Below are 17,040 nucleotides of genomic sequence, written 5' to 3'. Positions count from 1 at the left end.
ATCCTCACTAACTTATTGCAAGTCGTGCCAACATTGATAGGAAACTAAAGAAACTCTTACTGTAAGGGTTTTATTGTTCCCAAGTGTTATATTTGTTATGAACTTACGATTCGTGGTGATTGTTGCTACCGTCACTACACCATTTTTGTCTATCAGAAACAGTGGCAAAACTGATCTGGAACGGACTATTGGGCGTTTTTGTTTTGGAACGACTACGAAGTGTTCCAGACTTACAAATTGTTCCAACTTCTCCCCACATAAGGGGTATTTGTGTCATTCAACCCAACTATATAAAATAGATCGAGAAAGAAGAGAGGAAGCCCCTCATTTCTCCTTCAGCTCAGTCTGTCATCTTCTCTGCCATTGAAGCTCAATAGCGATTCGTACTGATCGTTTTGGTATAAGAAACCTCTCTCCCTCATTTTCAGTGTGCTCGGTGTTATTATGGTATTGGGTGCTTTGATCGCGGACTCTTTCCTGGGAAATTTGCAAGAAGCAATTTTCACGGTGAATCCTGAGACAACACAGGTGATACATGTGTCTTCATTTATATGCAATTTTAGTGTGAGAAGGACCCATGGAAAATGTGAGTTCTTATTTAACTCTTTATTTCTCATGCAGATGGAGATGTTGTTCTGTTCAACGATTGTTGGTCTGCCTTTCTTGATTCCACCCATGCTTGCCACAAAGGAGTTCTTCACAGCATGGAATGCATGTTATCAGGTAATCAGTGGCGGAGCTAAGAATATAAGTGGGGGTGAGTCACCCAGAAACCAAACATAAAAAAAAACAAACCAAGCATAATAAAAAATATACTAATTTTTTTTTTAAGTAAAAATTCAAACCGATCACAAAACAAGTATATTTTGAACATAAAAAAAACTCATATAAAATAATTGCAATAAATGTATCATAAAAAATATAACAAAAGAAAAAAGAATTCAATCTAAATAAGTACTTTTTCATAGTTGTTTTCGGCGACATTTTCTTTTTGTCATCCTTCTTCATCTTTTAGAAGCGTTGCAAGATCAATTCGGTATCAATGCTATCAATTTTTTTTTTCAATGTATGTTATTAAGCAATCATTCAACCATTCATACGTCATCCGATTGTGCAGACGATTCTTTATAATATTCATAGCAGAAAATATCATCTCCATAGTAGCAATAGTAACAGGTAAAATCAGCGCCAACTTAATCAACAAATATACAAGTTGGTACACAAAGTCTTTCTTCATGATTTTCATGTTGAACCCGCTTTGACGTAGGTTGCTCAACACCACCATCCTCAATTTCTTGGTGACTTCGCTTTGAAGAAGATCCTACTTCAACACTAACAACATAATCTGTGTTACTAGTTGGTTGAGTGGGCAACGACTTTTTTTTTTATCAAATATTTTAGCATAGCTATTTAAACAATTAAAATAAATCACCAATCAATTTAATTAAAATTGCCCGAATTAAAATAAACCACCAATAATGATGTTCACAAAATAAAATAATAATCACAAACATATAAAAATATAAATAATATGGTTTAGGAATCAGTACAAAAAAAATAAAAAATACGATAAAAAATTAAATAATATAAAGATTACCTAGTTACATCCACAAAACCAGTAGGTGTAAAGATGTTTGTTTGTATAGAAGAGTAGAGGACTTAAATTTTAATATATTGTAATAGAGAATGGAGAAGTAGAGTACATGAGTGGTTTTTTTTCTTTATGTTTTTTTTCTTTGATAAATACGAGAGGGTTTTTTTATTTGGGTTTATATATGGGTGGGTTTTCTAGTTTGAGTGATTGTTGGTTTTCTATTTTGTTTTTTTTTGTTTTTTTGGTACATGTCTACAACGGTGCATCAAGTACATCATGCATGTGCGCCTTTTGTAATTTTGGTTGGTTTCCTTTCAAAAAAAAAAATAACTGATAAACGTAACTACGGTATATGTGCACTTTTATTTGGTTTACTTTGAAATAAGCCAAAGACTCAAAGTACATTTTTTTTTTTATTAAGTTGAGGGTATGCCAGGGTGTATCCTTGGGCCCCTGGCTCCGCCACTGCAGGTAATGACGAGTTTGGGCTACTTGCTAATTGTTTGACAAAATTCCTGAACGTGACGTTGTTGCATGGACAAGCATGATAAGTGGGTACACAACAGGTGGTCGTAACACTCAAGCATGGACAATGTTTTGTGATATGAAAAAGGAAGATGTACAACTTAATGCATTTACTGTTTCAAGTGTTTTGAAAGCTTGTATGTAGAGGCATGGGAGTTGTTTTGTGTGGATAGTTCATGGTTTGGCTGTTAAAAATGGTGTGGATGGTAATATGTATGTTCAAAATGCATTGATGGATATGTATGCTACATGTAGTGCTGCCATGAGTGAGGCTTGCATGGTTTTTGAAATGATACGTGTTAAGAATGACGTGTCGTGGACGATGATTGCTAGTTACACTCATAAAGGGGATGGGTATGCAGCGCTTAAAGTGTTCAAGCAGATGGTATAGGTAAATTGGGTAGTCAAGCTTGATTTGGCATCTCTAGTTTCTGTGTCGTTGTCTTTGTTGGATTGAGTTTCTTAGAGTTTTAGGCATATAAACAATGTTGAAAACTTGAATCCGATGTTATATTTGGTTAAATAACGAGGAAAATGCCATGTTGTCTCTGCGTGTATATATTTGTGTGTCTCCTTGTGGGTGGTGGGCACAGAAACGCGTGTTGAAATCTTAAAGTTGGTGTCATAATAATATGACTGGATACTAAGATTACTATTAGTACTTTGACAGTTAAGAGAAAGTAGTTTGAAAAGGGATTCCCACATCAAAGACAGATTAGCTTTAGCCGAATCATCAATAGCAATCATCTTCATCATCATTGACTATTATCAGTATTATTATTATTATAACCTTTAATTTACTGCAATTGTTATTCTTAAATGTTTTCTTTCGAAAAAGAAAAAAAAAAAGATTGTTGTTCATGTTGTCAGATTCTAGTTCCTAGTTCCAGTCAGTCTGTTTTCAGCAAGGAAGGGCCTTAAAACTTTAGCATTCACAGTCCAATTTTCAGAATTATTAAACCCAAGTTTCTCAAGTTTTTTCTTTTTGTTAATGTTCTTAATTTTTCCTAGCAGGAAGAAGCAGAGCTGAACTCGTATACCTATTCTATTACGATCAGCGGCTCTTAGTCTCTTGGCCAAAAGAAAAAAATTCTGGTGTGATAAGGTTCTCTAATGGCCGCCATTACTCGATCTCTCTCAACTTGAGGGAGTAGGAAACCCTCTCCTGCGGGGAAAAGCAGTGTCCTTCCACCCTCTCCCTCACCCAAGCTCTCATTCTCTTACCTCCGCACTCAAATCACTCAATCATTCCCATCTTCCTTACTCTCTATAACCCCAATTTATTTGTTTTGTCCCGGAACTACAACTTCGGTGTGCTATGAAGAAGAAGAAACGAAAAAAACTCTTCTTTTTCTCCTTCGTGATGGTAGTTAGTATTCATCTAAGATCTATAGATCGACAAATTGCAATGAGAGTCTTAGTGAAGGGTTTTGTTCACCCAACCCTTCCCATTTTGGATCTCTCATTTGGTTTCAATATTTTCGGTTTTGGTTTTGTTTTTGCAGATCTAATATGCTTTACAGCCAGCTCAAGTCGATTTCTAAGAGTTTATTGCTTCAAATTCAACATTGGAAACATGTAGTGTTAAGGTTGTGTTCATTGAGTTATCCCTTCATCATTTCTTTGTTCAAGTCGAATGTTTCGTTTTCTTTTCTCCGAACGGGTGTATTGATGCCTTGGCAAGGATTAATGTCAGGCCACCACCGCGCCGTTGTAGTGCACTTGGTGGGGCGTTTTCTATGGAAAGCGTCAATCTGGCAATTAGGACCTTCGGGTCTTGGTTTTTGAAGATGCAGTTTGGAGATTTGAGCATTGAATGGATCGGAGTGGTGGTAGTAAGGTGGATACAGCTAAAACATCCCATGTTTGTTGGTGGCGGATTAGATGTGATGCGGTTAGGAGAAGTTTACATGGTTGTACAATTAATGTATTTTATGTTATTTGTTCCTTGTAACTTGTTTGGCTTGTGTGCTTGCTGTAATCGTTTTAGTTCATGAATGAAAAGTATTGGTTTATCGGAAAAAAAAAATTCTATTACGATCAGCAATGCATGACAGTATGGCTACTAGAAGACATTCTTGGAGTCCGGTTTCAAAGAGCAACACAATGCGTTCTCATAAATATTGGAGGAGAGCTGAGTAAAACCTGTTTCTCAACTCAAATTTAAAGTTAAAACTATATAAAGTATAAACTGAGAACTTCATTAAATAACATCAAGCTACCAAAAATATCAAGCTACTTGAAATCAATTATCTCAAAATAAGAAACTATATATAAGTGAAATAATCAAGATCACATCTCATATATATGCATCATTTTTTTTTTTTTTTTTTATATTCTTTGTCTTGGCGATTGGTATAATGGATGGTTTAATTAACTTTTAAGGAATGTAAGAACTCATTTTTTCCCTCTTCTTACTGTTCCAATATTCTTTGTCTTGGCGGTGGTATAATGAATGGATGGTTTTGTATTTGCATTTCAGAATTCTAGCATTAGGAGAGCAGTTCTCTAGGATTCAATTTGTTTGCATGTCGGTTTGTTATGAGCCACTTTTAAGAAAAAAGGTCTGCCGGTTTAAATGTGTAAGTTAATCTAACTTCTGAAAATCAATATTTTAATCATATCCATTTCGGTATTAATCGTCTAAATTTTGTCACAAGTCTAATGGGCCCAATGGGCTACAATTGTAATGTGGAAAGTGCTATGTACTAATGTTATTTTTTTTTACGTTGAATGACTAGAAATCTGCTTTCGTCAGAAATTTCTTGTCATTTGTGGGGCCTAGTTTTTTAGTATCATTGGCTTATTGAGGTATGCCTTTTTGTGAGGTTGTCTATTGTTTGATTTTCATCGTTCGATTTCAACACTACTATATTAAGCTAAACTGATTTGCCTCTTTTGATGAAAAAAATTTGAAAGTTGATCACATCAAGGTGGTGAGATCGGTAGCTCAACATCTTAGACTAACTCAACTTGGTACATCCCTATCAAAGCTAAAGTTGTTGGAAATAGCAAGGTATTAACTACAAATCCACTTATATCGCGGTAACTTGAAATTGTATCACTTGAGCTATGATGCTTTTGCATTATCATTTTTTCTATATATGCTTTAGTGTATATTGAATATCTAAATTATTTTTACAATATTTTTAATTTTGTAACGAGTGTGTTATATATTCGTGTGTTGTGTGCTAGGATATTGGTGGATATATTGGGAGCTTACATTTTCAAGTTGTCGTAGAAGATGGAGTGATCTGGATCAAATGGAACTTGGAAGGCCGAAAAGTGGATCACTCCCAATAGTGAACCATTTTGACTTTTGTATCGTAACTTGTGTTATAAGTTGTAAGATACTTTTTATGTAAGTTGTGCATAAAAATAAGTCAGTGTGGTTGGACTTTATGTGTTGATGTTTGGGTCTTGTAACTTTTTGTCCACAGTGGTCTATGTCTTATTTGCTAATGGTACTTACAGATTTTGAAACACAGGTTTTCAAGTTTTAGGTGCAATTTGAAAGCTCAGTACCAATATTTTTTTTTTGGTTCTTGTAATTGATTTGGAACGGATATGGAGTGTTCTAAAATTTTCATTTGGAACGGATCTAAGGTGTTCCCTAGTTTTCATTTGGAGCGGTTGGAAAGTGTCCCAGAACAACTTTGTAATGGAGTGCATCCGTTCCAAAATATAAAACAGGAACGCACCAAAAGTGTTCTCTCAATTTTGGAACACAAGTAACAGGAACCCTTGTTGTCCGTTCCAAATCTCTTCAGGAATGGTTTTTGTCCGTTCCAAAATAGAAAAAATGGTGTAATGCATTAGTATCCACGGTCACCACTTTGTATGGTAATCACTAAGAATCCCCTATTTCCAGCAGAAGCTGATGTGAGAATTCCATGCTGCATGGCATGAAATGCCCCGACAACAATCGCACTTTCAGAATAATCATCCAAGTCAATATCTTTGCTCCCAATTGAGACATATAATATATCAACTCTATCCGCAATTGCGTCATCAAAAGCGGTGAGGATGTCATGCCCAAGGCAATTTTTTTTTCCAACACACTTTGTACACAACAATCCTAGCAGATGGAACAGCTCCTCGTGCAGTTCCTTCAGCAATACCATAGTAGCTGACGTTTTTAACTTCACGTCCATTTCCGCCGTGGATGCAAGATGTGTGTGCCATGTCCTTCAAAATCACGTGGGGATCTTTTTTCCTCCGAGTGGAAATCTTGGTCAGCTTTGTAAAACCTTGCCCCTATAATTTTGCTTCAATTTACATATGGACAAGGAAGTGAGGAATAGAACGTACAACTAATTAACTGTCTCATACTCTATTTACTATTCGTTGCTTGAAGTGCTAAATATAATATAACCTACAATACACTACTAGAATTTTGGCAAATTGGAACGGATGGGGACCATTTCTGTTTGGTGTGTGCCAAAAATCAGTTAAAAATAAGCTTGCGAATTAGTAAATTTGTTCATATCTTAGTGAGCGAACCTAACAGAGCGGCTCAGTCCATTCAAATAGGGGAAAATGGTGTAGTGATAACAGCCATACGAGTTAGAAGGTTCTAAATCGATCATAAGATTTAACAAGTATTAATGAGTAGATAGAAGAAGTACTTGTTACATGTGATATTTTGGGAAATGCCCTTCCATTTCTTTGGAGGAATCCCAATACCATTGTAAGTACCCTCCGTTCACTACACCAAAAAGGGAGTTTGGTAACGGTAATAATTGTTACTAATATTTTTACTAATGCTTATATCCGTTACGTCTGGGGTGTTACAGTCACTTACATAAATATTTGTAACGGATATATTCGTTACTAAAATTAATTTAAGTAACGCTTATATCCGTTAGTGTTCCAATTTGTAACACTTACCTTGCGAGTGAATTTTGTTCATTTCATGACATTCGTCACACTTATGATCGTTACTAATGTCATTGACCAATAGTCAATATTTATTTGTAACAAATTTGTAACGGATATATCCGTTAGTGTATGGGGACTGTTTTGAAAAAAAATATAATATGTATTTTAGCCCGGTTGTTTTGGACTACCTGCTCCTGCTCCTCCTACACCCACACCCAAGCTTGCAGTAGCACACCCCACCATAGGAAAAAAAAAAACTCCATTCAAGTCATATAACCATGTAAAGAAAACACAAAATACTTCTACCATTCCAAACACAATTTACACCAACTCCACCATTCAAGTCAAACAAATATATTTTATTGATCATAAATACTAAGTCTTGACATAAAAAATATGGTACTAAATGGGTGAATGATTTCTTACCAACAAAATTTACCATACACATTTAATACATTAATTACAAGTACACCTAATATGTCAAACTCAAAACTTCATTTCTTTCTTTGACATGCACTTCTATAAGCAAGGCTTGCTTCACAACGCCGCACACTAGCAAATGGTTAAAAAAAAATTATTAGAAATGACATTACCATAATGTATTAAAAATAAGTCAAGCTACTAGAAAATGAAAAAATTATTACTGAAACACAATGCATATAGACGGTAGCAACCTACGTTCATACATGAAATATATTATATGCAAAGTGTAGGAAGTTACCATGAACTTAATTGGTGTCCAGTTCAATAAAGGAAAAATAATCAAAGGCGAGATTGCTCGTGTTGTTCCCAAACATACATAGTGGGGTCCATACCCGTACATAGCGGTGTCCTTTTTTAATGGTGCATATCTACAAGACTACAACTACTTTCATTTCTTCCTTTCTTTTACCAATTATATGACTGAGTGTACCATGGAGGAAAGTAAAAAAAAAAAGGTAAAATAAAGCCAATTACACGAAGGATAGACAACCAGCACAATATAATTTGTTTTTTCTATTCAGATCAAAAGATAGACAACCAAAGTAGCAAAACATAAAGTAGATCACTAAAAACCCTATGGACAAGAACAACAGTTATCTATACCAATGCAAAACATTTGACCCCACTACTTCGATCCATAACATATAGTTTGACCCCTAAAAACCAGTAGAACCAAGTGCTGAAAACCCATGGTTCAAATTGGATTAACAGAAAAGGGAAGAAGCTTTTGGTTAGTCTGCAACTAGTAATCTAGTATTATAAATTTCTAAACGTGCTTTGTTGGAAATCCTAATGACTTTCAGAGAGGAAAACATACAGCAAAAATGATTGTATTGTCAGACATGGCAACCACTACCTTGAACAACTTGTGAAACCATACCCATTGGACCAATAACACTCCCCCCTTTATAAACCACATTAAATTTCCTCGTCACCTACATCCAGCAAAGCAACCGGGCTAAAATATCGGTTGTTTTGGGGTTCAAGATTTAAAGGGTGGGCAGACCTAAATAACATAGAACATGAGGAATAAACTACCTTTTTAAGATAGAGCCTACAACATGGCAGAGACACGCTACTCCTCACCCCTACTAAGCGGGATCACACACCTAATAAAACGTGTGGATGGCCCACACCCGATAATCTTCAAATGAAGATTTCTATGAAAAATATGGAACTGAGGTTCTAGAGAAAGAAGAAGGAGCTTCATTTCGTAATAAAGTTTCTAGCAACTAAGTATCATGTTATTATAAAATAAAGAAATAAGTGAGACTAACACGGATTCATGTGTTGGTGCCCAACATGGGTATGAGGCATCCGGCACAGCATCTTAGAAGCACTTAGATACAGGGACACGGATGTGTAACTACAAATACTCTGTTTGCAGTTTAACTGAACCCAACTCACATTAAAATACATTTTAACATGTGATCTCTTTGCTCTAAAGATCAGCTCATCTTAGCTATCTTCAAAGCAACTCCAAACAATACTCGAGTCCTTTTGTAACCGATGATTTAGATGGAGGGACAATATTTTTCTCTCCTCCGGTCTTAAAAGGTTATTTTCTGTTATGTAGCTAAGTAGAATTAATATTCACAACATCAGTTTGCCTTTGGCACCCCTAACTCTATAAAAGACAAGCCCCTTTAGCAGGTACTAAGAGAAGCATGGGACTCCCACATACATCAAAGATACACAAATGAAAGTATGAACCCCAACACAAAACTACCCAAAACTACACGACGAAAACATCAAAGCTAGAAACAAAATCCCCAAATGAAAATCCATAAGCGTGGGCTGTCCCCCTAGACCACCGAATAAATCGACACACAAATAAATAAAATAATAAAAGAAAAGAGGAAAATCTTGAAAAAAAAGACAATTTCACTCACCAACTTAAACCGCTTGATGTTGACATGATATAATCGTAAGTATAGCTGAAGTTATACAATGGTATGCAACTGCAATGAGGTTACACAATAACATAAGCTACTTGAATGAATGAGTAATACATTTGCATTGAATTGTACCAATATACATGTATTGTGTGATTAGATAATCCGGACCTAGCTAATTTCGGTATTCTATATACATCAAATCCATTACCTAATTTAGGACAAAAAATAGACAGCTAGAATGGGCACATTTTCAACTCCCATTGCGATCCACAGTACAAACCAGATCGAGGGTCAATAAGTTATCTTGTACGGGACATGTAGGAGAAGCTTTCATTAATATATATGGGGGTCGACTTAATCGGGACACCATTTGCGATGATTAATTCCACACATTTCTGATAAAGATATGATGATGGAGCTACTATTAAAACAAATTTTCTTGCGGTGACTAATTAGAATCATAAAGTTATGAAGATTGGTCCAACCGATAAGAGACGAAGCATAAATTTATTACTTGATCACCGAACATTCATTCTAGTAAAAAGTAAAAAATGTCCATAGATGAAAGAAATGGATCAAGATACATCATGCGAGAACACATATGATCCGAACCGGCCATTACAAAGAGTAAAAAGCTCACTGTGCGATAAAAATACAAACCGATGATTATTGGGAGTCATTTAATGCCTTTCAAAGGAATCACGCTTTGCTAGAATCATAGTTGCTTCTCCCTAATCTACGGAAGAAAATTTTCACCGGTACATTATTTAGCAAACAGAGAACACCCAATGAGAAAACAAATTATGCATACTTCTTACCGATCTTAAATTATAACAAATAAGCTATTATCATTCCCTTGCAGTTTGTTTAAAGTGGAAGAAAATTCATACCTGTATACTATCACTGATCTAACGGCCATAAAAGTAGGAGGATCTTGTCGTTGCCTTGTTGAATACAAATCCAGGTCTAGAATGAATAAAACCGAGAACACATTGCTCCTTGTCTCCCCTGAAGAAAGGAAACGAGAAGTAAGAATTGCTTTCTTGAATAGTATGGAATATCAAGACATTCTAGCAAAGTGGTTGACAATCGAGCTATAAAAAGATCAGCTTTTTTATTTCTACTACAGCGAAAACAATTAACAACAAGAGACATGGACACGTATATATATATTGATGATCAGAGAGAGAGAGAGAGAGAGAGATCCAAGAACGGTAAAGTGGTTACTGGATCTAGAAAAAACGCCTTCGTGTTCTTCACTAGTAGTGATAGCTACTTCTTCGAGCTTGATAATAGGGCGATCGACCACCGGTGTTGTTGTTGTTTCTTCCTCTTTCTCAATTCTTGGATCCGCTATTCCCGAACTTACCATCTTTTATTATTTTGGAGACTACTCGTGTACCTCGTTTTTTAGAAAAGACGAGCCTTTCCTCTTCTTCGAAAGTGATAGATCGGGATGGTAAACATGATTTGGCCTCATTAAACCTAGGTTTCATATTCGAGATTGAGAGAAGCTTTTGGCTTTTGGCTTTTTGGTTTTGTTTTATTTTCTTTTTTCTCGGTAAAACATATTAAAAGTCGGGTCAAAAAATAAATTGGGATATATACTAACGAAAAACTTGATAAGTAACGGATATATTCGTAAGAAAGTTGGTAACAGATATATCCGTTAGAAATGAAAAAAGTGGTCTGTTAGGAATTGACCATTCTGGTGTAGTGGTTCTGCACTACATACGCGTGTCCATACACCAAGTCGTTCTTCATCAGCTCGTACTACTCTTGCAGAACGTACCAACGACCCGATCCCAGGCCATCCCAAGCAACAGTTACAACCATTTATGGAAGCAAATCATCTAGCGCAATCCTGGAGCTCAGTCAACGTACCAATCAATGAGACATTTACTTTGTAACAACAGGAGTAATGTTAAATCATCAAGATAACACAAAGCATGGATCTAAACTTGATAACAGCCTGGAGCAAATAAGGAAGGTCACCTCAAACTTCTATAAATAGAGAAAAATAAACTTCGTAAGTGATAAGCACCCAAAACAGTAATATTAAACCCCGAGAGACATAGTGTTTTAGTCAATTATGTGTTTAATAATCATATAATAACTATATTTTCGTACTTTTACAGGTTTTCACAGTTAACGTGAATATAATGATAAAACATGCATCGAAGTACGAGAATATTGGAATATCTGAAGTCTTCCCACTCAACCCAGTGAAGCCCAACAAAACCTGACTAGAGCCAAAGTTTCTAAAGGAACAAAACCAGTGCAGAACGGGTCCACATATAAAGAAGCAGCAAACTTTCAAAGCTCACATCTTATAAACGGATCGCGATGTTGGCTAGTGAGCGACCGAGCAACCGATGCGACAAACTCTATGCAAAGACAGAAAGTTGTTAAAATGCCAAAATCGGCACCGCCACTAGACACACCACGTGGACCCACTCGGCGGGCCCAAAAGGCATGACGAGTCAGCATAGGCAGGTGGCAAGTGATGGTCACAATTTTGTGCCACCTTGCAATATGAGAAGACACTGCCACCTTGCAATATGAGAAGACACGTACCTGTTCAAAGTTTGAATTGAATTTGGCATAAGGACAAAAAAAAATGAAAACATAAGGTACAAAGGACCAATTTAATTCACATGAAGGCAAAACTTTGTTATTCAAAGTTTTGAATGTCTCAATTTGAGAAACAGATGAAACCCAATTAAAGGTTTCACGAGAGACCAACCTATATATATGTAAGGGGGGTCTTCAATATTCCTCCTTCAGCATTTTATGCTTTAGCATTTGTTCATTAGTTTGTTAGCTTAAGTTATCGTTTATAGCTTCATTCCAGTACTTTACATTCCGTCTTTTTCTCTTCCGGCCAGCCTTTCACATCGTAAGTTATTTCTTCTTAATGAAAGTCATTTCTTTTCAAGTTTAATTCCTGTCCTGCATTTACTTATTTATTGTATACAACAAGTTTAATTATTTCTTCAATGACCATGAGCTAATCCCCCGTGGGGAGGGTTATCTTTCTTCGTGTGAGAATCTGGATTGACACTTCCATATTATAGAATCACTACTTAGGAATTAGGTGTAGATTATACATTCGGTCCCAAAATGATTGAGACTGTACAAATTTGAGTGTCGATTCCCGAAGCAGTCTTTGAGAGACCCAAAATGTCTCGCTACACTTTATGGTGTCGACTGACTCTCAATTTGTCCAACTGATGTAGAATCGAACCAGAGCTGAAATGATATTCAGAGATGAAATATTAGTTCAACTCCTTATGCTAATCTAGCGACGCGACTTCGAGAGATGTGGGCATTTCGCTAGGGATCAATACTCGACGTCGTCTCGGGTTTGTCTATGAACTCGAAATGAATTAGAGTTGTAGTGATGTGGTAATATAAACTGTTGAAAAAATGATTTTTGCAGGAGTATGATTAACCCTCTCCCTATTTCTCTATCTTTGTTTACTTACATCGAAATCACCGTTAGTAATTTACATTATTTACACTACCGTTAATTTAATTAAACCAACTAAAAAACCTAAAATTCTACTCACCAAAAGTTGTAATTCCAGTTGTGAACCTTGTCGAGCCCTAAGGTTTGGACGATCCCTTACTCGACCTATCCTACCAAACCCACGTGAGTAAGGTAACTTGACTAAACGGACGACTATACAGACTTTGGACTTTGGACTTTGGTCTACGGACTTCGGACTATGGACTTCGAACTTAAGTATAAAACCAATAATGTCAATAAACATTTTATCAAATAATACCGCTCTTCGGGAAGGACTCTGGACATTTAACGTAATAACTGAAATACATCAAACAAAAATCCCCTTCTCCTACCCCCTCATCTTTTTTATTTCCATTTCTTTTACAATACTAACGTATTACGTACCTGTTTGCCCCAACTTTTTCTACTAACAGATATATGTGAACTAGATCTTGTTTATTTTTATTAGCACAGTCTAAGTATTCTGTAAGAACTTGAAGTACTGAACTGACAAAAGAGTCTCGGACGAGACTAAATTAGTAGTGAGCGAGACTAACCTGAAGTATCAACACTCCGGTTTTCAGGTACATGCCACTTTCCTTTTCAGTACTATTTTGGACTCTCTAGTCCTGTTTATCCACCATCCGGTAAGTTCACGAGCTCGAGAGTTAATTCGATCGTTGTACGAGGAATCGCGGGACGCCAAGTTTCGAATTCTTAAACTCCTCAAACTTTGTTGATGATATTATTTGGTTGTTTGCTATAACCTATTTTACCCCGCATATTTGTGTGTTGGCATGGGAACTCTTTACATGTAAATGTGGTTCGTCATTACATATTCACGTTAATACGATTAATATGATTCGAATATATTTGGATGTATGCGTAATTTCAAACCACCTGCTTAGAATATTTTTGTATGTGTATGTTACATCAATTCACGTACGCGGTATTCATTTGCATGAGTTCGTTCTCGACATTTCCCTAGCTCATATATAGTTGCACGTATTGGTAGCTATTGATTATTGCATGAGTAAGACATATTTCTATTCACGTATAAGTAGAGTTGCATGTGTAGACTTCCTGTGTAAAACTAGCATGTGTTAATTGTATGTTTAGTTTTCTATTTTGGCATCTATCGTTTTTAATTGCATGTTTCGTAATCACGTCTCCATAGTACATTAATTACGTAAACTAATAATAATAATAATAATAATAATTAAAATATAATAAAAAAATTAAAAGATAAAAATTAAAAATTAAAATAATAATAATAATAATAATAATAATAAATAATAAATAAATAATAAAATCCTAATAATTAAAATTTCATCATAATCATCTTAATAATACCCCGCATAATACACCATCATAAATCATCATCCTATTCCATCAGTGTCTAGGAAACGTGAAAGATTAAGGTTGCCTAATTAAGGAACGTGCTAGCACGAACAACCTCCCTCAATTCTCTCAGGTGACCTGGTTGCTGGAATAACCTCCCTCCTTCCTTAATTCTAAATCCTCCTGTCATAAGTTGTTCCTTGTAAGCCTAGAATAAAAACTTATGTTTGTATGAGACTACGGTCTAGTACTAATAAGGAATTAGAACTTACATATCATCGTCGAAAATACAATAAACAACTGCTTAAGTTATCTCCTAGACATAGTTTTTCCTCCGTAAACCAACCTCGTCAAGTATCTCCGTTGTCAGTATCTCCCTTAATTATGGCCAAAGAAAATCGCACAGTCGAGAAACCCCTTTCGGATTTCTATCCTACCTTACAAGAAGGACCTACTTCCTGCATTAAACTCGATGAGATTGCAGGAGATTTTCGCATTCCGCCAAACATTTTCGGTTTGTTACCTGTTTACTATGGTCTAGACCATGAAAAGCCACTACACCATAACAGGCTATTTGCAACGGCAAAAAAGCGTTGCTAATAATTTTTGCAACGCTTTTTAAGCGTTGCAAATATGGCGTCGGTAAAGTGTTGAAGCGTTGCAAATAAAAATTTCCAACGCTTAAAAAGCGTTGCAAACAGAAATTCAAAGCGTTGCAAACAGAAATTTCCAACGCTTAAAAAGCGTTGCAAACAGAAATTCAAAGCGTTGCAACAGAATTTCTACAAACTTTTTAAGCGTTGGTAATTTGTTAAAATTTTTACCAACGGTTTTTAACCGTTGCAAAGTTGTTAGTTAATTTAACAAAAATAATTTAAAATTTGTTTGTAACGGTTATAAAGCGTTGCAAATTTGCAGCAATCTGCATTGTCACGCAAATGGGGTAGTTATGGACCTTGGGTACAATCCCCTAAGACCCAACAAGTTGAGCTTCTGGTCATTAACGAAAAAATTATAAATACTAGTACAATTGAAGTCATAATATGATGATAAATTTATGTTTTAAAAACATACCAAATACTACATGAGAACATAAAAACATCTAAGATAAAAATTTAAAAGAAATGTTCAAGATCGCCCCCACCACCATCACACACAAGACCGGTGTTTGCATTTAACACATGCACCAATGTCGATAAAAAGATTTTATGGGTCGAAATACATAAAACCATTCAAAGAACAAAAGGATAAATGTACCTTCTCTAAAAGAAACGGAGCTACCCATTTCAAGGAAACAAGTAATAATATTGTCAAAAGAAAGCACCGTAAAAAGAGCCTTTAGCCACCAAATTAAAGATTTATTCCTTGTTTCGAATGAGCTTGTAAGAAATCGGTTTCTCCTATTCTCAAATCATTTGATATGACCCAGATCGACATATTCACTATCTTCCCTTGCATGTGCTCCTAGCTCTTAGATTCCTCCTCGGTGAATTCACCATCTTCACGGGATCGGAAGATCTCAGTAAATGAAAGAAAACATTTTTGAGAGAGCAAAGGGAGTATGAAGCGAGAAAGCATATGCAAATTAGAACATGTTGGATTTTATTGATATCTCATGCATGATTCCTATGATATATACAATTACGTTATACCACATGCATAAAAATAAGCGTGAAATGTAAGATCGCACCTTGGTCACGACTTTCAATTTGAAGTTCCAAGCTTTGATCTAGGGAGAAGATGTTCTTGACACACTCAAGATCTTCTTCTTCTTAACTTTGCTTGAGTCAAGTTCCAACCATTTAACGGAAGCAACCTTTTTTTCACTTAACCAAGAACCAAGAACCGACAATGGCTAGGGAGGATACCACCTATGGAATCTCCACAAATTACCGGGCTTCTACTTTAGAAAATGTTGGAGGTACGCCATTAAAAGGAGAGAGAGCTTTTCTTGTTGTTCGGATTATTAATATGTGAGAGGTGGGGGTCTATTTATAGAGGTTCCCACCTCCTCAATATTGATAGGATAGAGTCCTATACTCATCTAATATCAGATAGGATAGAGTTATATACTCATCTAATATCCGATAGGATAGAGTCCTATACTCATCTAATATCGATAGGATGAGTCATATACTCATCTAATATCCGATAGGATAGAATCATATACTCATCTAATATCGATGGGATAGAGTCCTATACTCATCTAATATCGATAGGATAGAGTCCTATACTCGATGGTTTATCCTTATCTTGGTGGGCGCCTATCCAACCTTATTTCCAACATCTCCCACTCGCCCACAATCCACGGGCGAAGAAGGTTTCTAAGAGAAGCATTTAAGTAGAATGCTTAGCCATTTGTGTGTCTCACACGGCAAATGGTTCGTGTGACCCTAGCAGACACGTATCATGATATCTGTGAAGTAGCAAGTCGCAATGAAAAGCGACCACGGTGATCTACCATGAAAGTGATCTTAAAAAGATGAATCCGAAAACCTAATATCCGAGGAGTGTGTGTATACCCCAAGATCTGTTTGTTTCATCACTTTGACAAATAGCACTCATCCCTATGAGTCCACACCATAAAGTCAAAACTTATCACATGATTCACAATTATCATCAATTGTCCCGCGGGTAGAATCCCGGTGATTGTGTGATAAACCTTCGGTTCTTTTACCCTTTGACGCAAGTCATTGTCGTCGAGTTCTACCAACTTATGCAAGATGCATCCAACCTTTTAGTAAGAGCTTGTGGGGAGCAAACCAAAGTTACGAAAGTAGTCTCTCTTATTTTCTTGACAAGGTCAA

General features: G+C 36.0%; 1 protein-coding gene and 1 long non-coding RNA gene across 5 annotated transcripts; both read left to right on the top strand.

Annotated features, from left to right (window-relative positions):
- Positions 1-113: 113 nt before the first annotated feature.
- LOC147491449 (UDP-galactose/UDP-glucose transporter 4-like) lies at positions 114-4,304 on the top strand. 4 transcript variants are annotated; one of them, XM_086569153.1, is made up of 4 exons: positions 116-528; positions 622-723; positions 3,134-3,178; positions 4,165-4,304. In XM_086569153.1, exons 1-4 carry the CDS (start codon positions 445-447, stop codon positions 4,171-4,173), a joined length of 240 nt encoding a protein of 79 aa, XP_086425279.1. In that variant the 5' UTR covers positions 116-444; the 3' UTR covers positions 4,174-4,304. The 4 variants fall into 4 exon arrangements, 1 of the variants encoding a protein (XP_086425279.1); XR_015200089.1 differs by lacking the exon at positions 4,165-4,304 and having other exon boundaries at positions 114-528; positions 2,066-3,423; XR_015200088.1 differs by lacking the exon at positions 4,165-4,304 and having other exon boundaries at positions 115-528; positions 2,031-3,423.
- Positions 4,305-5,064: 760 nt separating this feature from the next.
- LOC147491448 (uncharacterized) lies at positions 5,065-5,628 on the top strand. Its single transcript, XR_015200222.1, has 2 exons — positions 5,065-5,135; positions 5,315-5,628. It is a non-coding gene; the product is annotated as an uncharacterized LOC147491448 (long non-coding RNA).
- Positions 5,629-17,040: the final 11,412 nt, after the last annotated feature.

This window comes from Coptis chinensis, chromosome 6 (assembly GCF_015680905.1).
Source record: "Coptis chinensis isolate HL-2020 chromosome 6, ASM1568090v1, whole genome shotgun sequence".
Classification (NCBI taxonomy): Eukaryota; Viridiplantae; Streptophyta; class Magnoliopsida; order Ranunculales; family Ranunculaceae; genus Coptis; species Coptis chinensis.
This window is presented reverse-complemented; position numbering and strand designations above follow the sequence as displayed.